We start from the raw sequence: 24,015 nt of genomic DNA on the forward strand, positions 1-24,015 counted from the left end.
TGGATGTGATATACGCTCCTTATTCGGCCGCCTATTTCGGCTATCAACGGCCCCCGAGCAGTGCCGCGCCAAATCCGCCACCAACAAGCGGTGGCTACTTCATCGCGGGTCCCTCGAGTCCACAGGACTTCGTGCCTCCGTCGGCTTTCGTGGAGCAGAAGGTGAGTTCCCACGACGACGCTTCCCGGACGAATAATTTGGAATCAAACGTGATCCTGGAAACCGCCGATACTCGCGTGAACGGGGCGCAATTCATGACATGAAGGAGGCTGGTGGGTGACTGGAAGCATCAGCACGATTCGAATGTTTTCTGATTCATTCGTTTCTGGTTTCAGCCTGAGAATCTGCACTTCGAGAAGTTCAGCAGCCCTCCGGCGTTGAAGGAGAATTACAGCTCGCCATCGCCACCACATGGACTTATTTCTCCGGGGACAAGTTCTCCCACGATTGCGCCAATCGATCTCCCTTCAACGTCGACGGCGGTTTGCTCTCCGTCGCCTGAAGTTCTAGAAAGCAAAGATGACGTTGGTGAAGCGACTTATGTGTCACCGAAATGTGTCGTGATAAAGTACTACAAGACCGACGTGGCGTCAGTTCTAGACGACCACTTTCAGAAAGCTCTGGCTCAAGCCGGATTCGGCGGACCTAGTCGAAGAAGTGACGACGATACGATGGGTAAGTAGAGATTATTCCGAATGAGTTCCCGCCGAGTTCCCGAGTTCCCTTCTGAGAGCTGCTGGAGACAGCTCTTTTTGCAATCGAGAAACTGTAGTCGTTCATCCTCCCGTTTGTCGGCTTGCTTGACAGTTCAATCTGATTCTGAACGAGCCTCGTGGGTGGCGCGAGTGATCCGTCGTCTCAGCTCGTTGAATCCACTTGGGCTCCGATCTCTGTATAATTCTCTTTTTGCCTCGGAGAAAGCTCTTCCCCGCTGGGTTCACCTAAACTGGAAAGCAATCGCTTCCTGTTCCAGCTGAGTTCGCCGATCTTTCCAAGCGGAGAAGCGTCCGGAACGGGAGGATTCGGCCCCGATCTCTGATCGGGGCGGGTCTAGGGCTCGGTTTGACAGACACGGTTCCTCGATCGTATCAAACACCTCCTCGGGATAAAGCAGCAAAAAGGAATATCTGGCTGAATACAGGGACTTAGGACTACGGTCGATTCAGATTCCGCTTCGAACAGCGACGAGTGAAATGTCTCGCAAGCAGATTCACTCGTGAGAGGTTCATCAACGACTAAGTTTTCTGCTCGATTAACCTCTCGCACCGAAATGAGACCTCGACGGCCGCAACTTAACTTCGCTTCAAGCCCTTCACCCTCGAACCCTTAAGATGTCGTCGCCATTCAACGACCTGTCATTGTCCTCCTTCTCCGAGCTGAATCCCGATTTCTAGCGGGCGAGGAATACCCAGCATTCGGTATTGGTATTCCATAGACACGACAATAATATCTGATCCCCGGTCACAGAACAATGATTCGGGAGTACCGCTGACAGAGATTCGAATCAAACCTCCGGAGGAGTTCAGCTCCACGAAGGCTATTCCCGGGCCTGACCCAGTTCGTCTGCATCTTTCTCCGGCAAATTTTTAAGATTATATCGACTTTAAATGCAATTAGAAAAAAGGCGTCGTCGTAAAATCGCCATTAACAAGCGGAGAAGATCACTTATTTTGACTCGCATCATTAATGCACTGCGATTCTTATCACGATCCGAGCCGAGCGGGACAAGGACAGGAACTGTTCCCAGAGGACCTGCTTCAGGTCCGGAACTATTATTCAACGTTCTCATCTTCGAAGCCACGCGATAACATCGTGCTCGTCATCGTCGAGATTCTTGTTCGAGATCGATTGGGATAAGCCAACTGAGCTATCGCGTGGATCAATACAAGACGGAAGAGATCCGAGCCGAACACTGATGGAGAAGCGAGCGCGATTTGGAAAAACCGATGAAGAAAACAAAACCGGTGGTCAGGTCCGATCCCTCGAGCCGAACCGATATTAATGAGGACAAGACAAATGAAGATTATGATTGAGCAGGAAGCACTCCCTCCGTCGACCGTCGAGCTGAGAGAGTGCTCTCGGAGATGAATCGCCGCGAAGGTGTGTCGTCGAGAGATAACGACGACCGCACGAGATCATTGAGAGGAAGTTGTCAAAATAAATCTCCTTCGGAGACTACGAACGGGACGAGGCAGTCGGGATGGCGTGCAGGTCGACACAATTGATGGCCACAGTTATTCACTTAGTTTTTACCTCCACAAGCTTGACACTGATCACCTATCCGTCTCATCTATTGTGATGTGGATGGGGGGCGCCAGTCACGTTGAAAAGTCTAAGAGCGAACGAAGGAGTGAATTCACAAGCCCAACTTCCTTCGTGGTCGGTGGTTCCAATCGGGATTTCGAGAAATCGGCCCGAATTCGGTCCCTTGGCCAATGTCGGGCTCAAGGAGCGTTGCGAATAGCGCGAGCGCAGTTTGACAACTCGAATATAGGAGGGGATGGGGGAGCGTAATTTGGGAAATGCATGGGTGAATAGCGTGATGCCCATTCACATTAGCCGTCTGCCGAAACCTTGTCGCCTCGACGCCGACGCTCGGGAGTCGCTCACCACACATCATTAGTCTGCGATTAAAGCTTTTCGTGTTCTTCCGGAAGAGACCTGGGCACGCAGGCAGTCGTCGGGCACACTTCTGTCGCCCGGGTCAATTAAGAGGAAAGTTCCACATGTTCCAACACCGCGATGAATCCGGTTTCTGGCGCTCCGACCGGCACCGCAACAGCCTGTCAGAGTATCCCCAGAGCGGAAGGCCCACAGAAGGGGTTCTACCTAGTTGTCAGAGTCTTTTGTGCAGCCCTGTTTCTCTTGTGCTCTTTCTGAAAAGGAGTCAGCAGAGACGAGCCACGTGCCCAACAAGGGATAGGAATCATTGTAATGTTCAGTCGTCGTGGGTTTCTCTCTGCGCCCAATGCTTCATTGAAAGTAACGTAGCTTACGACGACAACTACGGCCGGAATGTTCGAGACGCTTCACTTACACTAGGCGGAGAAGAGCTGCTCTTCCGAAAAGCACGGACTCTGAACAATGGTAGCTTCTGTTTTTACCTCGGATGGCCACCCCAAAGGCAATGAGCGCTCGCTCGAGAACGAGCATATTTTCAATCATCAATTGACAGAGCAGCTCTCCATGGGAGTATGAGGTTGGAAAAAATACATTTTTCCAAAACCTTACAGTGGCTCGCTCAATCAAGGGGTAACAACGTCTCTGTGATGGACTATGTGAGACCGATGGGGTGAGAGGTAGCACGTTCCCGGAAGATTCTCGAGTTGATGCTCTTATTCAAGGAGCGCTCTCAAGTGGGAAAACGTCAACTCCTCTTCCACGTTCTTAACGTTTTTCCTTAGCCCATGTAAGAAGGGGGGAATGAGAAGGGCGCCCATAAGAACGCGCATTTCCATTAGACCTCGGAATGCTTCGCCCGCTGTCTCTCTCCCTCTACGAGAGTCAGATGAGCTCCGGCCAAGGTGTGACTAGTGGTAGATGGCTATGAAAAGCAGAATAGCTGCTAGACGCAGTGACTGGATGCGCCGATAGAAATCGCCGGCTGGATCGGTTAGTTTGTCTCTTCCGCTATTGTGAGTCGGGGATATGACATTTCTCATGAGATATTTCCGTTATTGACCCCGCTCTACCCGGCTGGAAACCTCTTCGTGTCGGAAGCTGGTTCCAACAGAAAGCCGGCTCGAATCCTTGTCTCCGACTTTCTGCCGCACTCAGTCCCACCATGAGCGCAGAGCGGAGCTTTTCCATCCTCTCCTTGGGAAAGCACACGACGAACTGTTTAGTTCGTTAAACGGCTGCTCAACCAGCCGGGGATGCGTGTCAATGTTGTTGTGTCAGCCGATGATGTGACAATCCTCACTCAAACGAACAGTCAGAGACATCGAACTGTCAAGAACGAAACCGAAACAGAGTGTGCTTTTCGGCTCACCTACCTTTGCTCGGGAATCGCCTCGACTTCTTCTTCCGACACTTGAAGGGACATTTGATCGCGACGCCTTTTTTTTTCCTGAATCGGTGCCTGTTGATCTCCAGCCGCGTGTCGATTGTTCCCGAGAAGGCACTGAATATGGAATTCTTGGAACAGCGCGTCAAATCGCGAAATTCATCGTAATCAGAAATTATTGGAGGTCATCGCCGTCTCGCCGATGACTTGTTCTCCTTCTAGTTCACGATCACAAACCTCGCCAAGCTCGATCATTGCTCGTGGCATAGTTCGTCAAAAAACCAGCTCGGTTCCTTCTCCCTCCGCTCAGTGGTGTAGGCAGTTCTCACTCTTGCCGATTTTTTTTCATTCTCTCATGCTGTCACTATACCGACCATCGTTGACGGACGTCTAAACCAAACGAACATTCAACTTGAAATAGAATCGTGCCATGTCTCGCGAACTCCCCACTCCTCTTTTTCCCGCTCTGTTCACTGATCCCAGAGCCGCGCGGAACCAATTCATCGAGATCACCGACGATCCGGGAAAGCAGGCATCGCAGATCCCTTTTGGTCCATAGACACAAGGAACATGATTGCTTCTTCCTTATGCGAGAAGTCCACGACGCTAGCAGAGGAGGGAGACTCGTTATACAATCGCTCGATGTGAGCCCTCCATCGTCACCCTGGAAACGGGTATGATCCAGCATCGAATGGAGAGGGGAGATTGAAAGCCCGGGGTGGGCTGTCTCGCAGGGGAAATATTGATCTCTCGCTCATTCGCCATCGGCGGGGCCGATCGTTTTCCTCCCTTGTAGCCGCTCCTAGACGATGAAGGCTTGCGCTGTGAACATCGATTCCGCTTCTCTGCCAAGACTCGTGTCCTGATCTCTCCTAGGGGAAGCTCAGTGGAAGTTTATCGAGACGATTCCGCGCTCACTCGTAAACCCCTCTGGAGGATCATGGTTTTTTTTACAACTTTTTCATGGGTGTCCAGCGACATTCCTCAGAATCAGATTACCTCATGCGGGCGGATGTCCGATTCACTTACGGGACCCCGATTGGAAGATTCGGAAATCCGACGATCCCCATACAAACAATGAATCGAGCCCCAGCTCAGGCTGGCAGAAAGTCGGAGACGACTCGCTTTCAGGGCTGGTTGCAATCGCGGACTCGCAATCCTTGCTCGTCGCCCTGCTTAAAAGCATACATGTGTGACGGTGTGTTTTTAACGGTTTCGAGTCAACAGTCTCTTCGACCCTCGAGTCCGCCCCAGCTCGGATCATTCAAAGCCTGATTCGTCATGCGCTAGGATCCGTTTGCAATGCTTGTACGAATCATTGAAACAAAAAAACTTACACACACAGGTAGTCCAGGAATCAACGGCTCCTCCGCCGTCTGAGGGTTTACCCTTCCATGGATTGGCTCCGCTCGAGTTTTCAAGCAGAGAATGAGAAAACCCATTCGAGCGGCCGATTGGGACCTGCGATTTTTCGAATTTTCTGCAGTGTCTGTGAAAAAGTGAAGTCATTGAAACGTCTTCCGTCGAGACTTCTTCTCCGGCTCCGGAATGAGATCTCTCATCGTTTACCGTTGCTTGGGCGTGCCGATGGTTTGCTCAAGTGGCCCGAGCTGAGTGAGCCGAGGCTTTAGACATATTACAACGCCCCAAAGATCAAAGAGCGAATTATTGCCATATTAGGAACACGACAACGACAATGACGAGGAGAATGACAGCAGCCCCCATGACGATAATAATCATTCGAACTCCTCCTCTCGATCACCGAGGAAGTGTGTCTGCTCGACTGTCAGGCGCGTGTCGCTCAGCGAGATACACCGAGGATCGAATCCTATCACGACGACGGGCGAGAACACTCGCTGCGATTCGAAATAATCCACTTCACTGCATCACTCATGTTTCTGTGTTCGGAGACAGCGAGTGAGGCGTGCTGGCAAGGTAGAGCAACACATGCAAATGCCATTGGATTAGGTAGCGGTGAGAACCATTAGCACAGTTGCACGGAATGGATCAGCAAGGTTTCGGGCTGATTTTCCTCTAAGGAAGGCTTCAGCTTCAACGAGGTGATCTTGAGCTTCACGACTTCTGGAGGATCTCCAAAGTGGGTCGTTCGAATTCGCGGCAATAGGCGGTTATCCGAACGGGGAAACCCGATGCAACCATGGGTTTGGACTCTGGTAGCTAGTCCACTCTCACCGGATCGAATGATAGAGACTCGTTTTCCTTCCTGTGTCCAACTCCCAATCCTTACCCCGCTCAGAATGCGGCTTATACGAGGATTAGAACTTAATTTATTTTTGTTTATGCTCCTAATCCAATTCGCTGAGGACGAATTCTCTCTTCGCTCTCTGGAGCTCCTCAGGCAGCGGCGACATTCGCGGTGGACTCGTTTCGCTGACTTCTCGAATTTTGTGTTCCTCCGCTTTCTTCATACGCCAGGATGCTCGTCGTCAAAATAAGTCACTGAGCTTCCATCTTCCATCCGGCTCTGAGATCCTCGAGAAATGATACGTCGGCGTCTGGGCAAAGTGGGCTCAAGTGTTCTTGAACGTCTCATATTTGATAGTGGAGGATAAGGGAGAAAGCCCGAGGTGGATAGCCGCGGATAGACCCTTGTGGTGCTGGCCGGGAGCCCACGGGTCGGGGACACGTGTGTCTGCAATAAGTTAACGCAATGAGTCGCGGTGCGCGAATTAATATAGAGGCGTGCGCATGCTGGGGTGAGCACAATGAGCTGACGATGAATAGGATGATGCGCACCAGATGAAGATGGTTCAGGTCCGCGGCTATTTTCCGTCGGGAGAGCCCCATACTCACCCGCGTACGGTGGTTCATCCAGCCTGATGATATCTCGATATGGATGCAACTCCATCGACGGAAAAATCAAGAGAAACGATCGCCCAGGGACCGAGAACCCTTGATTTTTTTAGAAACATCGCCGAGTCTTGATATCTTCCTCCTTCCTCCGAGGACCAACTCTCGCAGTCTTGTGTCGAATGTCTCGCTGGAGTGACCTCGAATACGACATGAACCGGCACGCGTCATCCGTGGATTAATCCTCCCCAAAGAGAAGGGGTTCTAAATGATTGAGTCACGAGTTTCCCAGGCGCTGCCTTGACCGCAAGCCGTTTCGGAGCCGAATTTACTGGGCGGCCTATTTGCAAGTCATATCAATAAATGGGTGTGCGGTGTTGCTCGGAGCGAGATGATAGCTCCTCCGTGCACGCGACTCAGGGCTCAACGTTGTTTGATGGACTATTGAGTCTGCTCCGCTCCTCGCACTTCTTCACATTCTCTCCTTCTCACTGTGGATAATCCTCTCCGGACCAGCGGCTTGTGCGATCTCTGAGCCGAAGGAAAACACACACGATTTCCCGCGGCGATTAAGTCAGGAAGTTGACAACTCTCTGTGGCTCGGAGAAGTTTTCATTAGAACCAAACGATGTGACAGTTTTCGGTGTTGGCCGGTGTCGACTTTTGCCCTAATTCAGCGAAATGTCGAAACAATTATTCGATATCAATGAAGGTCGAAGAGTCCACATGAGGATTGTGGGCCTGTGTTTGTCCACAATAGAGCGGTGCTAATGGGGTCTTAGTGTCAGAGCGGCGAGTCTACAGGAGATCGCCGACTCGGTCTCGTAGACAAAGAGGCTCTATGCTTAATATAGATCCAGTGCACATATCAGAGAACAGGCCGGCTGAGGTCAGAGATCAGTGAAAAGTTAATAATATCCGCAAAATGGAGTTCGAAGGAGCGAGATCATCCGGCAGGCTAGAGGGAATCACGGTCGGAGGAATTGGATGAACCTCAAATCGAGCGATCCGAATGCATTTATTTCAATAATATTTCCTCCATTCGAGCCGCGTCAGAGAGAAAATTCAGAGGTAGCAGCAGAGCCACTACCGTGTGGAGGACGTGAAACGTCTTCGGAATGGCCATTCGTAAGACTCGAGCATCGTCATTATCCCTTTAAACTCAGCTCGTACTTTTAGGTCTCATTATCACTGGTGAAGTCGAACTCTTCACCGAAGTTGGGAAAATATCTTCTTCTGAGTGGAAAATATCTTCTTCTGAGCGGAAAATATCATATTTCGTTTCGTCACACTTTTGGTGAAATACTAGGCCAACCTTTTTAAAGACGTTTCACGTCAAAAACTCAGCTAATGTCGCTCTGCTTCACTTTTGGTGGGGAAAAGGAGAAAAGGGTCATTACGGATTCAATGGAGCGCAGCTGCCTGTCAGGTTGTTGATCACCGGATTCAGTTTGTTAACCAGCGCGAAGCCGCACCTATTGCTGTCGAGCTTGTTGAGCATCAAGAGCAACGACATCGGAGCCAAGTGCAAGAGTGGGCTCGCGGGTGCCGCTCGTTATTTTTAATGCCCTCAACATCAACAGCTGTTGCTGTAATTTTCTCGTTGGCTCGAATAGAGTCGCTCGATCCGCCCGTGGGCATCTCGAGCACAACGTCTTCGCTTTGGAAGAACATACCTGCTAACGAGTTTTCCCGCCTTCCAGATTCGAAGCCACTCTCGCAACGAAATCTACCGCAGAGCTTTTTCTGTCCTCCGAATCCTCAATCAGTGGCAGCCTCTTCTGGCTCCTATCCGCCATCGCCCTCATCTACGTCATCCTACCCACAGGCTGGTCCGTCCCAGGCCAGTCCTCAAATCCGAGCGTCGCCTTCCCAGATGAACGGACCATCGCCATCCCATTTGGCGTCGCACAGCGGACATCCGTCTCCGTCGTACTTGCCGCTTCCCTCGACGTCATCGAATCAGTCACTGACGGACTTCTACCCTCCTCCACCGACGCCCAGCTCGAATGATTATGAGTCTTGGTCCCATTACGTCCACGGATATCGGGCGGCTCATTTGAGTCCACAGGATCTGCAAACGTACGCCGTAGCTGCCAATCGGCATCAATTCGCTCAACACCAGGTGAGCAAGGAACCCTTCCCGGAGTCCCCGAAGTCCCCGAAGTCCCCGAACGATCCCCCGGCGAGCCCAGAGCTCACATATTTGACCGCAGAAGAACCCCCTCAGGTAGTTCGAATGAAGATGGTAATCATAATCGGTCCGATGACCCTCGTCCACCGCTGATATTATTCACTGGCGGGTCCGGGCTACGCGTCCTCACCATAAGAGCTCCGTTCTGTTTTCAGTACAACTCATTGCTGAATCTCGGGAATCAACAACAGCGCGCATCTTGCTCGGCCGCAGTCCTCGGCGTCAACGAAAAAGTAATGGATACTTGGGGACAATCAGTCGCCCGGTACCACGAACAAATTCAAATGAACATCAACATGAGCGGCCATCCTGTGGCCATCCAAGAACCCTATCCAAGCAACTACGCGCATCCCATGAGTGCCGCCATGACGGGTAATTGAGTTCTCCCCACGGGGCGTATTTACTTAGGGATATGTGTATTATATAGGATTTACGGTCTGGGATCCCTGATTGATCCGAACACGGGGCCGTTCGTCCTTCCGTATTCGATTTCCCAATGCCGAATGAGCTGAGCGTCGGAACTCGAGGAGCCGTGAAGCTGATTGTGTTCGTCAGACCGTTCGATCTCGCTACCGTTCCTCTCGGGGGGTCGGAGAGGGACAAAGGGGCGGGAGGCCTGGGCCTCTAACCGCGGCTTATTCCTCCGAAGATGCGAGCTCATGAGGTCCGAAGTCGTTTTGACCGAAAGCTCTCGCAGTCTCTTGATGCTGTAGATGGCTTTGCGGATGGTCGACCGGAGTGAGTTGGTAATTGATGGAGCAAGCTGAGCTCCTCATGTTGTTGTCATTAATAAGTCGATTCCATTTATTGTGTGTGCGCACTCTATTCGGCTGTGGCCCGCTGTCTATATATCATACGTAGGTGCCCGGCTCTAGCTGTAAGTGCCTGTAAGTCAGGGAATGAGTGAGAGCGGACGAGTGTGCGCGTATTATAAGAAGGGACCAATCGTCGGCCGTCTGAGCGCTGGGACCGCCTTCCACCATTCATATTTTCGCGCGCAGACTCGCCGCTAGGGACCAGCAGCCTGAATGGCTCCCGCTTACTCTAAGCAATGGGAGTCAGTCTGTCCGCCGGTTCGTTCGCTCGTCGGTCCGCACGTCTGTCCGTATATCGTCCATGCCGACCGAGTTTGTTATGGGGAGACCGAATTGTTCGCAAGACTCCACCAAGAGAAGAATGGCTGACCGAGACGGACATTTTCACTTCCCCGGACGAGCTCTTCTTTTGGCCTTCGTTCCTCCGTCCTTTCGCAGCGCTGATACCGCTCCCCTTCACTTTCGGGCTGAGGTGGAATCCGAATCCATTCCGACTTCGAAGAGCCCGTCGGTCGGGAGGGAAAATCCAAATCGGTCCCGTGCGGGTGCGGACTGTCAAGCGATCGAGAATCCGGACTCGAATGCCACTTCTAGTTTTTCAGGGATGAATCGTGTCTGTCATCGGCAAATTCGTCTGATTCAACGTGAGAAAGAGCATGGCCATGAATAGCTACGGGAGATCTATTTCCATTGAAATCCTCGAGACGGCAGAATGTTGTCGCTTTCGTAGGCCTCGCTTTCCACATCGCTCAGATGCTCCGTGTTGTCGGAGCGTTTCGGAAGACTTGATCTTCATTGGATCGAGAGGTTATTGGTGATTCGACGCCAGTGACGATGTGTGTTAGAGATCGCAGGGGGAAAAAAACGAGGGAGAATCCAACGAAATCAATGGAAGGCTTAGATGACGTCCCTCACATCTCCCCTGTCTGCGATCGGTACGAATGGGACGGCGAATAAAACTGTCATTAGAGCACAATCGATTATTGGTCTGCCCTTGTGCGCCTTTTCCACCCAGCGCTCCCCTCCGCTCACAACCGTTCGTCGTGGAGTTTTCCCCCTGCTTCAATGTTCTGTGTCCATTCGCGAGCTCACTGAATCGCGGGTGATTGGGTGGGCTGCCGCCAGTCCGTCTCCTGAGAGGGCTCCGCAGCGAGTCACCCCGGAAACTAAGCGGTGCGAAAGCGAGCTGATCGTAGGTTTTCGGACCTGCGTCCGAGGTATACCTCATAGGTTCGCGAAACGAACGGGAGGGAACACCCAAGCCTTTGGCTCCGCGTTACCCGAGAGTGACGCGAACAAGACAAGCGGGAGATGGAGGAGGTTTCTCTGTAGCGGCGGCGTAAAGCGCTGCGATTACCTCATGGCTTCTCGAAGCAATCTTTTCCACGCGAGCTCACCTTAATTGAACACAATCGAGCCCGGACCGGCGGACGGTCGCTCGGTCGGCCGGTCTCTCGGTTGGCCGAAGGATCGAAGAGCATCGCAACGGACTGCGAACGGCGATGTAGGAAGGACTAAGGACAGGGTGAGGACGCTCACCTCGAGTCCATGGGGCGCGTGTCGCTCGCTTGATCCTCTGCTGACCCTAGCGACACCCTTCCGCGGAAAAAATCGTCTTTGTTTCACGCCGTAAGTTATCGTCCGATTTCTTATTTCCAGGTCTCGAAGCGACAGCTGACACCAAAGACATGTACTGGTTCTAGTCATTCTTCGTATAGTTCGCTTGAACTATGCGCTGAACAAGAAAGAAAATCAACGATCTGCCGAAGAACTCACTGACGAGCTGCAATGTTCAAATAATGACGCTCGGAGATTGCTTCATCCAAAAGTGCAACAACTTCTTATAACGACGCTGCGCCGGAGAGAGCGCCGCGGAGATTGTACATAAGCATTTGTGAATATAGCGAGAATTTGTATATATTGTTATCTACTGGCTCAAGTATTGCGATTGCGAGAAACATGGACGATGTTTCAAGCATTTGAATTTCAGAGAAAAATGACTTAGCAGGAGGCGGAATGCTAATATACGATAATTTAAGAAAAGACATAAGATAGCGACAATGACAAGCTGCGACAGCGAAACCCCAGATTTCCGGACCGCTTTCTGCAGCAATCAGGTTCGAGCTCGGAACACTTTGACGTCGTTCGTCACCGACCCGAAAATGGTGTCGGTCAGTCGTGTCGGCTTCTCGATTGCCCACGAGATCGATTATTCGATGATTCATTCTCACACAATGCATAGAGCAATATCCCAATAAGCCATCAGCCTAGGGTTGCAATTTGAGGGGAAAATCGAGAGGAAGGGAAGAGAAGTAAGAGGAATGTTTGCGTCATTGGCGTGATCAGACCAGGAGGAGCAAAGTGACAAGCAAAAGATTTGTATGTGAAGATAGAAGAGAAAATAAATGACGTATTTCCTGTTACGAAGGCTTGAACTCCGAGTTTCATTTACACGTCCTCATTGGTGCACCGAGCACCGTGAACTAAGGGATTCCGAGAGCCTCGGCGCATTGGATCCAAGAGTGGAATCTAACCGAGTGAGTAGCGTTCGTTGAGGAGTCGTGGTCTGGCAAGCGATAAGAGAGCTTGGGGTTGTCACTCGACGACCAACAGCGGGAGCTCTCGTTTTTCGCGAAGACAGCGGCTTTTCCGCTCAATTTCTTCTCTTTGTGAGCAAATCTTACCTCTCGCTACCCAAGTTCACACGTACGCCTCGTGACATCGTCTCACTCAGCGCCAAGCGCAACAACGAACCCACCGTCGGAGTCACCGCTGCCCAACGCGATAGGGTTCGTGCAAATCCCGGCAAGTTCATCTTATTCCTTGTATTGTCGTCGGCGAGCGAGAATTCCGTGTGAGTTCTCGCGAATCGATGATCATTTGATGATCCATCGTTCTCGAAATGTATTCGGATTGCAGGTGAAATTGAGCGACTGAATTCGGCGTGCCACACAAACTAGGGAACTTCGCGGATTCAATAATTCGACCAGCTAATCGATTCGTGATCGTGGCTCATCCGAGTGGTTGCGAATCGCTCGTCGATTCATTGCTCGCAAAATCCAAACCGATAGTGCCCACATGGCAGAGGGGCCCCGTTGGAGTTTGTAGAAGTAATATTCGGGTACAAGTTGGCGCGTCAGTGATACGCTTGATGCGAAATTTGTCCGACCCGTATTATCATACGATTATGTCGGCTTGCTTCGCTTTTTTCAATAGCTTCACCTAGCGTTCCCCCCTCCGCATCGAATGCGCGTCTTGTCTCTCCGACTTTCGCGACGACGAGCTCCCCGTCTGCCTTCCCACCTGCATCTAGCAGCGAGCAAGCACCCGAGCGATCTTTGGAGCCACCAAGCGAGCGGATGGGCAGGTCGGCAGGCAGACGGGCGAGTGGGCTGGAGTAGGAGGTTGTCATAACTTTGGAATCTGCCCCCGACTTGCTGCAGGCTCGGCCGGGTCTGCAGCGAGGTTTGTTCGAGCGGAGAAAAGGTAGGGAGACCAAGCTTGGGGGATCTGGGCGACGGGTGGATTGAAGTGGCTTTCGGAGGATCGCTGTCAACCGCTCCATAATTTCCTGAGGACTTCTCTTCAAGTGCTCGCGGAAGAGTTCAGATGATAACTCAGGATGAGATTTTCAAATTTCTCTGACACCTCATGAGACCGTCAGTCTCGAGAGGCCACACGGACAAGATTTTCAGACATTCCACGATATTATGGTCGATCGACGTCTCTCTGTTTCTGTTAGGAAGAGGCAGGAGCTCTCCTGAGATCGGAAACATTTATTCGAATTTTTAAAATGCATTGACTCGGAGTACAAGCCCTCGATAGGCTTTTCAACAGCTTATATAAAAGAACAAGGCATGTCCGTCGCTACTCGACGGAGGCCCCATCAGGAAATCAGCCTCGGTACTGCGTGAATGCAGCACTCGTAGGATTGGACGAAGGGAAACCCTGAGCTTGGGGGGTCGCACCAAAAGCGCCGGCGGCGGGCGCAGAGCCGAATGGGGACTGATTTTGAGCCAAAGAACCAAATGTAGGAGTGTCCGCAGCAGTCCCGAAAGCGCTCGCTTGAGTGGTCGCGCCGAAGCCCGACGTAGATCCGAAGACGGGGGCAGAGCCGAATGTTGGCGGAGATCCGAAGCCTCCCGCAGAACCCGCTCCTAGAAGCGAAAGACTGTAAGTGAGAACCCCGTCGGAGGGGAAGCAAAAAGCCCGAAAGGCGAAAGCCCTTGTCGATAACGGGGGAAGCGGATTCCCACAGCGTTGATCCGGCGTCATCCTTCGAATGCGCCTCGAAATTTCTATGAGTCGGTTCCTGGTCTCGAGACCTGAGATCTCAGCCCCGAAACCGCCGGGGCGTCGACGCATCTAATATCTCCTGGGAATGGGCAACCCCCGATGAAGTCTATTACGGAATCTCCCCCAGCTGTTGGTCTCAATAATTACCGAAAGTTGGCGCGCCGCCGAATGTAGGCTTGGTGGGGCTGCCCATGCCGAACGGTGATTCTTTGGGCGGTATGTTACCCACATTGGTATTGGCTCCGTATGATGGTTGAGCTCCGAAGGCCGACGCTCCCCCAGATCCTGCAATCAATTCCAAGACTCCAGTTCAGGAACAGCATTTAGGCTTGAGATCCTCTCTCTCTCTCGATAGTTTTTGAGGGCTCGAGCAATTTCCCAATTAATGGAATTCCCAATATTCCGAATATTTCCCAATTATTGGAATTCCCAATATTCCGAATATTTCCCAATTATTCCCATCCTCAATCTGAAATCCTTTACCGAAAAGGTTCGAGGACTGTGAGCTCTGTCCGAAAGTACTAGCCCCGAACGGGTTCTTGGCGGTCTGAGCTCCAGTTTGACCCAAGCCGCTCATGAAGCCCCCGGAGGATGGGCTAGCGTTGCCGCCGAAGAGCGAAGGTCCGACGGGAGCCCCGCCGAAACTACTCTTCTGGCCGAACAGCGATCTGGGGAAAAATTCATGTCAAGCGTTCTCATCTTCGAAGAATTCGAATGCGAATGTTCGAGCCGCGAGAGGTCTGGACCTCACACACTCCAATCATCAAAATGGTCCTACCCAGAGTTTGAAGCCATGGATTTCCCGAAAAGCTCCGATTGAGGTTTCTGCTGAGCTCCGAAGGCTGCTGCTGCCCCGAAAGCCGGTGTCGTGGTCGTCGTCTGCCCGAAAGCCGGTGTGGTCGTCGTTTGTCCGAAAGCCGGTGTTGTGGTCGTCGTTTGTCCGAAAGCCGGCGTGGTCGTCGTTTGTCCGAAGGCCGGTGTTGTGGTCGGGGTGGTGGCAGCGAATCCAAAGTTCGACCCGAACGCCGGAGTAGTCGTTGGAGCGAACGCCGACGTCGTCGTCGGAGCGAATGCCGAGGAGGCTCCAGGCGCTAAGGCCGATGTTGTAGTCGACGCGAAGGCTGGAGCTGTCGTCGACGCGAACGCCGACGTCGTTGTCGGAGCGAATGCTGAGCTTTGAGATCCGAATAGAGTGGACGACTGACCAAAAGAACTGGTGGAACCGAATAGCGGAGTGGTCGCAGTGCTCGTGCTCGTCGCCGGCTGAGTTGCGGAATCGGTCGCAGCTTGAGGCGAGCCCAGAGCTCCGAACGGTTTTGCAGCCGTAGTTGTCGTGGTCGCGTTGGGAGCTACGGTCGACGCGGTCCCGAAGAAAGAAGTCGTTGGAGCCGTAGTTGTCGTGGTCGCGTTGGGAGCTACGGTCGACGCGGCCCCGAAGAAAGAAGTCGTTGGAGCCGAGGAAGAGCCTCCGAAGAGCGATGTTCCAGGGGTTGCTCCGAAGCCAGCACTTTGACCGAAGGTTGAGGAGCCAGACGAGCCGAATAAACCGCCAGTTGCTGGTTTGCCGAACAGTCCTGCGCCAGGGGCTTTCCCGAAGAGCGAACTACCGCCTTCGGAAGAGGTCGTGGTTGCTGGAATTGATTGCGAGGATCAGAATTAGATATTCCGCGGATTCTTGAGAACTCTGCCCCCGAGACTCGGGGAGTGTTCTCGAAAGCGTCTCAGTACATCTAAACGTTTCGCCCAGAGAACTTCAGTACCTGATGTTGGAGCCGCGAGGTTTAGTGGACGATTTGCAGCGAAGAACGACGTTGTGATCGGCGTCGGTGCGGCCGCCGTCTCAGGAGTGGATTTCGATTCCGGTACTGAAATAACCCATGAATAGATCAAGATTCCGCGGTATTGGGCGTCTCTCTCCTGAATGACGGATTGAGAGATTCTCGCTCACCTTGGGCCTCCCGAGATTCTTCAGATTCAGCAGGCTTCTCGGCGACAGGTTCAGAAATTTTGGGAGGCGTCCCAGCCGCCTCTTCAGAGATCGCGGTCAATCCGGAGGACCCTTCCGCATCTGAAGATTCCGGAGTAGGCGCGGGGACCCCAGGGACTCGGGCGGCTTCTTGTTCCTCTTGTGACTTCGACTGTGCCTGGTCGGGGGACTGGGCGATCCCAAGAGCTCCCGCACCAGCGCTCCCGGAAACTCCGATGGTGGATTTGGTGAGGTTGAGACCCGCGGAAAAACCGCTCCATGAGAAGGTGGCGGAAGGCTTCGATACCTCCGCAACTGGAACTGCTTGTGCCTCCGGCGTCGAAGATGCGAGCTTGTCTCCCGGCTTCTTCGGTAGGAACGCAGACGCCCCGGAAGGCTTCTCACTCGCTGGTGGGTCTGAAGGCACAGTTGGGTATTCGACCTCCGAATCCCCGGCACCGGTCGCATCCCCAGAGACGGCGTCAGCAGGCTTATCGGAGGGGACTGTGAACTTGCCGTCAAGTTTGAAAGCCGAGGACGTCGGAACAGCGGTCGCTTGATCGGTCTTCTTGACGGCGCCGAAAGAGAAATCGTGGGCCGCGTCCTTCACAGCCGCAGGTTGGGCCTTGTTAGTTGCCAACGAAGTGCTGAAGAAACTACTCGCGGAGCTTTGCGTCGATACCGGTGTCTCACTCAGCGGTGTCTTGGGAACGGCTTCGGCCTTGGAAGGGCTCGTTGGAGCTCCATCTTTTTTGGCCCAAGCGAATGCCGGCAACGCCGACCCCGAAGCGAATTGGAATCCCTCGAAGCGGTCCTTCGAGGGAGCCGACTCTTTCTTGATCGCAAAGTTGAAGTTCGCTCCCGGGGCCGTGGTTTCGGGCTTAGGAACCGTATTCGCGAAGGTGAACAAGGAACCGGGAGACGCATTTTTCGTCTCAGCAGGTTTCGACGACGCGGCCTCGGCTTCTGTTTCCCTGCTCTGCGGTGAAGACGAAGACCCAGCGAAGCTGAAGGACACCCTTGGCTTCGACAGACTCGCTGCTTGGGGCTCGGGAGTTTTTGGGAGATCGAATTTGAAGGACTGTTTGAAATTCTGCGCAGCTTTCTCGGGGGTCGTTTTCGGGAACGTGAGCGCCGTAGGGGCAGGCTCGGGCTTGTACGCGTTCTGGAAGAACGACGTTGCCGAAGGATTCGCGGCCTTGTCCGACGGCGGACTTATGGGCTCGTATCCCGGTTTGGCGAACGGAGTAGAAGTCACGGTAGAGAACGGTTGGCCGGGCGTGGCCGGTTGCTCAGTGTTGGATCGCAAGCCTAGGAGCCCGCCGATGGATTCGCGGGGCATGCCGTACTCGGACCGAATTCTGCTCGGATTGGTCGCCGCTTGCGTTTTACCAGAGTCGATCTCGATCCGAGACTGCTCGAGTATCGTGCTCAACTTCGACACGATCATCGATTGACCCTGAGGGCTTAGCTTGGTCGGCGTGACCTGGGTCACGGGCCGCGACGCCAAGTAGCCCTTGAGCATCTTTATCTTCTCGAACGATTGATCCTTAGTGAGACCTTTCTGCGTAACGCTCGCATCTTTCGACTCGATACCAACGGCCAGGAGAGAATCCGCGAGTGACGTCAAGTCCTCGTTATTTCGCTCACGAAGACTCTGCATGCGTTTGATGCCCTCGACTTTTTCCCTCATCGTCCTCAGTTCCGTTCGGAGCGCTTCGATCGTCTTATCGCAACTCAAGATGGTCCTATAAAGCATCTCCATGGTAGGAGCACGTTTCCTGAAAATGAGGGGAAACGTGAATACCGCGGTTAAAGTTCCTCATGATTTCCATCTGAGAGAACGCTCATCAGCCGGTGAACTCACGTGGTGTTCTTTTCGTTCTTGTATTTCTCGTACGCGTCGTCGAGAACGTTATTGGCGTTTATCAGCTGTCTTTCGAGATAATGCGCCAAACCCTGGGCCTGCTTCAGGGTCGCCTGGGTGATGGGATCCATCCGACTGATTCGGGAATCCTTCGCCGCCGTAATCGTCCTGAGCTGACTCCCGCAAGCCAGAGCGTCGATTAAAACTTTCTGGGCCTCGTGTACATCTGTTTTCATGGTCTGAAAGACGATATCGAGCACTCATCTCTCGGCTTCCTCCTCCGGATGAAAATTGCGCCGGAACACTAGCAGCGGAATCGACTATTGAGAAGGAATTCCTCACCTTCAGATCCGCGCGAACAACGTCCATTTTGTTCTGCAGTTCTCTAGATTCGTTGCGCATCTCAGTGAGGTGCCTGTCTTCCCCTATTGGGCAGGCAAGAACTTTCGAAGAGCGGATCCTGAGCTCACTCAGCTCCTTCGTGAGAGAATTGAGCTCGTTGAAAAACGCTCTCGATAGAGTTTCTTGACTCAAAGAATCATCCTCATACGGCGTTTGGGGAACCGGCTCCAATTTCGGCAGGACTTTCACCGGTGACGGCTTGATGATCGTTGTCGGCGCGGCGATCGACGTTGTCGTCTGTTGAGCAGCAGAAGGATTCGAAGCTTGAGGAAGCAGAGATGCTTTCGGAGCCTCTTGGGGCTTGACTGCGAGCGGCATCGCGAATTTCGGGAACGTTGCTTGAGCTCCGGCGCTCGGGTTCGCCTGTGCGGGGAGGAGCTTGCTCTGCCCGCCGGAGAAAGGAGTTGTTGGGACCGGCGTGCTGTGGGCCAAGGGGTTCGCAGTCGGTTTGCTCGGCGTGAATGAGAACGTGGACGCAGCGAAGGGCGCCGCTTTCGGGACCGAACCTAGAAGAGCGGTCGCGATACTGTAGATGCGAGAGCTCTCAAGAATCTAAATACATATACATAAAACACAGAGAAATGAAAATATTGACGTCGTGGTACGCAGACTGATGACAGACACGAAATTCAGCGACTTCAGCGTGGCGAGCGAGACGAATCACGCACATTCCGAGGTGCAAATTGTGTCGAAATTCGACCGTTTCCAGGGAAAGCAGAACTCACTCGTACCCGTGTCCGTCTTTCTGACGTGTGGCTTCTGCTCAGCTTCGTGTTTCTCGAACTCTTTCATGAGATTCACTTTAGACTTACTCAGAGGAGCAGCAAGAGGGGTCTCCGTCGGAACCTTCGGAGTGACTGACAGAGGGTTCAACATCTTCCGCATACCGTGGGTAGATTGCGCTTCAGGAGCGGAAGTTATTTGTTCAGTGGCAGACTCGTTTATGAGATAGTGCGGGGTCAGGGTTCCACCCGTGTTTGAGAGCAGGACCAGAGGTGACGGCGGTTTGGCGCCCTTGTTCTTATTCTCGACCATTATTGTGCTCGAATAATTCACGCAGATTCCTGCAAAACACATCAAGCTGATTTTAGTCAATCGAAATCGAACGTCTCGGGGTCAGATCCTCTCGCTGAGGGAGCAAGGGGGCCTTTCGGGTCTCGGAGGGAACCGCCAAGCCCAAGGAGTGATCATTGAGATCCGGGCTTGACCACTCGTGTGAACCGTGAGCCTCTTGTCCGCTTTGAGTAGGGCCAGGGGCTTTCCATTTGGACCAGCGGAGATGAGACAGACCGAAGCCTTAGTCATCGGCTCTGCGAATTCAAGTCAAACCGTTCGCAGCCTCCGCTCCGACGTCAGGATGCTGTTTGGGCGAAGGCAGAATTCGACACTCTCACATCAATCAGAAACTGCCAAGTCATGTCCGACTGGGTTATCGGGTTGCTTTTCCTCTAAAAGGCTCCTCTCGCAGCAGGTAGGTGGCCGAGCCATTCGGCCGTGGGTTATTCCAACGTAAGAGAGCATTCCGCGAGAGACATGGTTAGATATCTTGATGATATGTTCCTCATCATCTGCCAAACGCTGCTCGAAGCACGCCCCGCTCATCAGGCGTCAGATAGCGGCCTTCGCCTCCCACGATTCGGCTGAGCCAGATCCGCCTCAACAGGACCTTGCCCGCATTTCAGCGTGTCTGGCTCCTTCTCCTCGGTACGTTACTGGCGACTGCTCTAAGTGTGGTTCGGGGCGCCGCAACAACGAGAATGGTTTGTGACTGTCGCGTCGTTTCGACTCAAAAACATAGCGGGGAGTATCTGGATAGAGATCCGGCCAACGAATCATATAAACCATACACACGTGAGTACGGAAACAGTGAATATTCGAGCTTCGAATTCGTATGATTGGGATTCGAGCCCGTTCAGCCTCATTGGGTGTCCCTGTCCCTTACTCCGTATCCGCAGATCGGACCGAGCTTGACGATGGATCAGACAGTTCAGCTCTGAAACCGATCAGCGGGGCAGATGCGAACGACGTCGCAGGAGTTTTCGTTTACTAATGAGCATGGTGACCAGTGGACGAAGCAGCCTCATCGCCGAGGATATTATTATATAAATAATAATGAATTATATAATATCTATGTATTTTATGTCGGATATTAACGGAGAGATCGCGAATATATCCTCATCAGTCATCGGCCGGGCCCGAGACAATGATCTCACTAAAAACAGGCAAGATCTCTCGACGAGGACGGGACTCGAACGCACGCGGGCAGAGCCCATCGGATTAGCGGTCCTACGCCTCAACTATTCGGCTACCTCGTCTTCATTAGCATTCGAGTCCTTGCGGCTCTAATACTCGGGACTGTATTCAGGTAAATGTCGCAGGCATCTGTGAAATGAGAGAAAGGTCTTCCACGAAGGGCAGAGCTACCGGGCTGGAGAAATTTCCGTTGAAACTTGGCTCTCCCCTGTTCTGATCGCAGCGAGATTTCTTTCCGAGAGTATTCTCCATGAGCATCCCGGTGGATACGTATAGATTCACGCTCACCGGTAGGATAGGTGCTGACACCCTTGCCGATGATTGGCAGGGCGGCCCGTTCACCCTCGAGGTCGTAAAGCACCCACTGAGTGCAGTTTTCATTGTGTCCGAGGAGAGCCACATCGGGAGAGTTCCGACAAACCATGAGAAGAATATTCCTGAGGGGAAAAGACGGAGTTCATGGAGGGAGCTCTCGCTTTCAAAGTCTCAGAACACTGAGGAGATGGACTCCTACAGGAAATCATTGATATTTTCGGGCTGTAGCTCGCGGGCTGTACTACGGGCTGTTGGTTGAGTTAGAGGCTTCTCGAATTAGGAATTCGCCGGAAATGCAATCTTAGCTTACCATTTCGGCACGTGACAGAACCAGGTGCGCGAAAAGTCTTCCTCGTCGAGATTCCGGAGGAGCGGTTCGTCGATAGGTATGTAGGTCGAGGGAGCGTTTTTCTGAAAATCAAACGAAGATTTACACCTCGATTCTGAGAGCATGGTTCCGAAAGGGGGAGGGAGATATCTCAAAGGCAGCTTCGATGGACGGATCGATCAACACTCACATTCAGAATCGTTACGACTACGCGAACACAATCGGTCCAGTATGCGACCACGAACACCGCGCTCGAAGCCCAAAATATGGCTTTCGGTTTCGGATCTACCAAATCCGTCAGAGCTGGCTTCGGGATAACTTTCGCCTCCACTAAGTTTGGCTTGAGCTGAACTAAGCTACCGTCTTCTTTGGCAACGACGAGCTGTTTTCCTTTCGGTGACCAGGAACCTGCAAGAATGAGGCTCGGATCAATTCATCGGCCAAGTGCAAGTGAATGTTCTGGGCTTACGCTCTTATAACTCTGAAAGACTACAAGGTCATTCGAAAGCATGCTACTCACAGCATTTGACGCCTGCGTAGGTCCCTTGTATCTTGAGTGTATTGCCGTTTGCCACTTCGTAGTTCGTGACTTTCCCGTCGGACATTACCACGGCGAACATATCGGGTATCACGGGATTGAAAGCGAAATCTTTCAAGACCACAGCCGGGCTGGACGTCAATCTGACGGAGAAGTAAGGTCCGATCGGGCGGGGTGTCTTGTCGAAGAACGCACGGGTGTCGAACAAATGGCAGAAGGAGGTCTCGGTACAGACAGCGACCGTTGTCTCGTCAGCTGATAGGAAAACTCCATTGATGACGCCTGTCGATAATTCGGGTAAGTTATTTCGGATTGTTCCATGACCGCTAGATATTTATATATTCGAGGCGAATCTTCGAGACATTCGCATATTGTCCCTGACGTCGACGCGACGTTGAGCTCACCTCCGGCTGGGACTCTCAGAAAAACATGATCCGTGGAGTCAGGAAGGATTTTGTCGATCGAATGCTCTTTCTGGACATCGGATATCGATGTGCACTTGAGCTCTGTAATATTCCAGAATGCTTAGAGAATAATATCGGGGCAGATTACAGATCTCGAGGCGATGTACGTATGTATCGGGATCGCCACGAATTACACGCTTTCAGGATCGGAAATTCGCAGACCGCGGGCTGCACGAACCTGATCCGCTCGCGGCGAAGATCAGGCCAAATCTGGTGGAGGTCGCTATCAGGTTGACCGGATCTTTAGGAACTTCTGTCCCCTCTGAGCCGAGACTGATATTCCTGGTCCATGAGAAATAGATTTTCTGGAACGAGATCCCGTCGGCTTAGAAGGCGAGCCAGAGCGTCGATTTCCGGAACGGAACTTAAACCGGCCTCTCTCTGGGGCTTGTGCATCGAGGATCCGATTTTAGTCCGGGAGCTGCTGTGGGGAACGTCTCCCAATTGGGACGTTCGATTGATATCTCCTCAAATCTGAGCACGTTCGAAGAGATGCCACGAGACCTTCGACAATTTTTTTGTCGTCCCCCAAGTATCCCTCAGGACAGCGGCGCTGCCGCGCCGCTTGCGCAGCCCTTCATCGAGCACGTGCCCAGCTCAGTAAAGTCATTAAACCGCGAAAATTCTCGATCAGACCGCGCTGCCGGACCGGCGCCGGCGGGAAGGATCCGAGCACAAATCGATAAACCAGAACCGATGGCCGGAGAGAAATCATTCCATACCGATGTGGGCTCGAAGTTAGACATGCTGTCTCTGTTTCGTTCCACCGACTGAGTAAACTTTGCACTGCCTCCGAAGACACACCGGTTCCTCACTGTATCTTCATGTATTCAAGCTCCAGCAGCACTTTTTGGAATGTCGAGAGCGGAATCACGCACACGTGGAATTCGCCTCGCAGGTCAGGGAACTCGAGAAGCGTCAAGCTAAAGGGCTGCCCCGGAGCTCAATATTGTTCGAGCGAGCCTTCGTCATTTGATCAACTATCGGCATGTAGCCCTGCATCTTCGTCTCCTCTTTGTTTACAGCTCATTGACGAATCAACGCATTCTGCAGCCGGTTCTGGACAGCGGGCGGTCGGAGAGGTCTTCGCGGCGTTTGGCCCCATGGGAAAATAGTGGCGGGTCCGGCATAGATTAGCAGGACGAGTACAGGGATTCCAACACATCGACACGGATTCCCAGAGCAGGGAGACGTAGGCCGTCGGGAAACTTACTGCTGACCGCGGAGGTAGGTGGAACTTATTTATTCCCTCCATGTAATGTATCGACACGCGCTGATCTCTCCAGGAATCGATTTGCGTCATCAACTCGACATCAAAAATGTTCTCTTCTAACAGTCAGGATATGAGGGATCGGAGTCCTCAGGAGAACACACAAGAAGGCTGATGAGGCAAAACCAGCGAGAGAGTCCGACCTCCGACGGCGCGCCTCCGACATCTTGCGAACAGAGGCTCTAAGTACGTTTCAGGAGGCGCGAATGGAAGTGATTCATGCATAAGATTTAAGTATAAATGAATAAATCGTCAGCCTCGAGTATGCGAAATGGAAGCTTTTATGGAAGCTCGATCAATTCTCATAGAGCACGACTTTGGAGCCGAAGCTTCAATAAAACTGCGGCTATAGCTCATAACTCATGAGTCATGACTGATCGGAAGTGCCACCAAAATCAAGTCGGTATCACGAGAAACCGGGTTTTCATCAACGGAATGCTCCACCAGCCATTTGACCCCGAGTCGGGAAGTTCCTCACGGGGGCTCACAC

The 24,015-nt window shown here is 52.6% G+C and overlaps 2 protein-coding genes and 1 long non-coding RNA gene across 3 annotated transcripts in view; 2 read left to right on the forward strand and 1 right to left on the reverse strand.

The window, feature by feature from the left end:
- The window catches only part of LOC100905737 (transcription cofactor vestigial-like protein 2), an 11,918-nt gene extending 389 nt beyond the window's left edge, over positions 1-11,529 (forward strand). The window contains exons 2-6 of the mRNA XM_018640838.1: positions 62-161; positions 336-675; positions 8,521-9,065; positions 9,167-9,383; positions 11,486-11,529. Coding sequence (XP_018496354.1) covers positions 62-161; positions 336-675; positions 8,521-9,065; positions 9,167-9,383; positions 11,486-11,529 — 1,246 coding nt within the window. The remainder of the gene's footprint in view (positions 1-61; positions 162-335; positions 676-8,520; positions 9,066-9,166; positions 9,384-11,485) is intronic.
- A 2,060-nt stretch (positions 11,530-13,589) lies between these two features.
- Positions 13,590-23,001, reverse strand: Nup214 (nuclear pore complex protein Nup214). The gene is made up of 17 exons (XM_003746870.2): positions 22,978-23,001; positions 22,434-22,560; positions 22,196-22,297; positions 21,774-22,073; positions 21,444-21,661; positions 21,236-21,336; positions 20,899-21,047; positions 19,566-19,667; positions 19,083-19,421; positions 18,298-18,863; positions 17,956-18,194; positions 16,071-17,869; positions 15,883-15,987; positions 14,901-15,753; positions 14,606-14,790; positions 14,270-14,407; positions 13,590-13,983 (listed from the first exon to the last, which is right to left on the reverse strand). Exons 1-17 carry the CDS (start codon positions 22,999-23,001, stop codon positions 13,721-13,723), a joined length of 5,610 nt encoding a protein of 1,869 aa, XP_003746918.2. The 3' UTR covers positions 13,590-13,720.
- Positions 19,851-20,706, forward strand: LOC100905880 (uncharacterized). The gene is made up of 3 exons (XR_001951221.1): positions 19,851-19,893; positions 20,040-20,208; positions 20,313-20,706. It is a non-coding gene; the product is annotated as an uncharacterized LOC100905880 (long non-coding RNA).
- Positions 23,002-24,015: the final 1,014 nt, after the last annotated feature.

The sequence above is a fragment of the Galendromus occidentalis genome, unplaced genomic scaffold (assembly GCF_000255335.2).
Source record: "Galendromus occidentalis unplaced genomic scaffold, Mocc_1.1 scf7180000077504, whole genome shotgun sequence".
Taxonomy (NCBI): domain Eukaryota; kingdom Metazoa; phylum Arthropoda; class Arachnida; order Mesostigmata; family Phytoseiidae; genus Galendromus; species Galendromus occidentalis.

Bases quoted from the DNA above. Each gene is read 5' to 3' on its own strand.
- Nup214 (XM_003746870.2), bottom strand. From the start codon at position 23,001: ATGTCTAACTTCGAGCCCACATCG. The intron at 14,408-14,605 runs GTAAAGGATTTC...AATTGATTGCAG, and splicing joins ACAGTCCTCGAACCTTTTCG to GATCTGGGGGAGCGTCGGCC. The intron at 13,984-14,269 runs GTAATTATTGAG...TTTCGCTTCTAG, and splicing joins CGGCGGCGCGCCAACTTTCG to GAGCGGGTTCTGCGGGAGGC.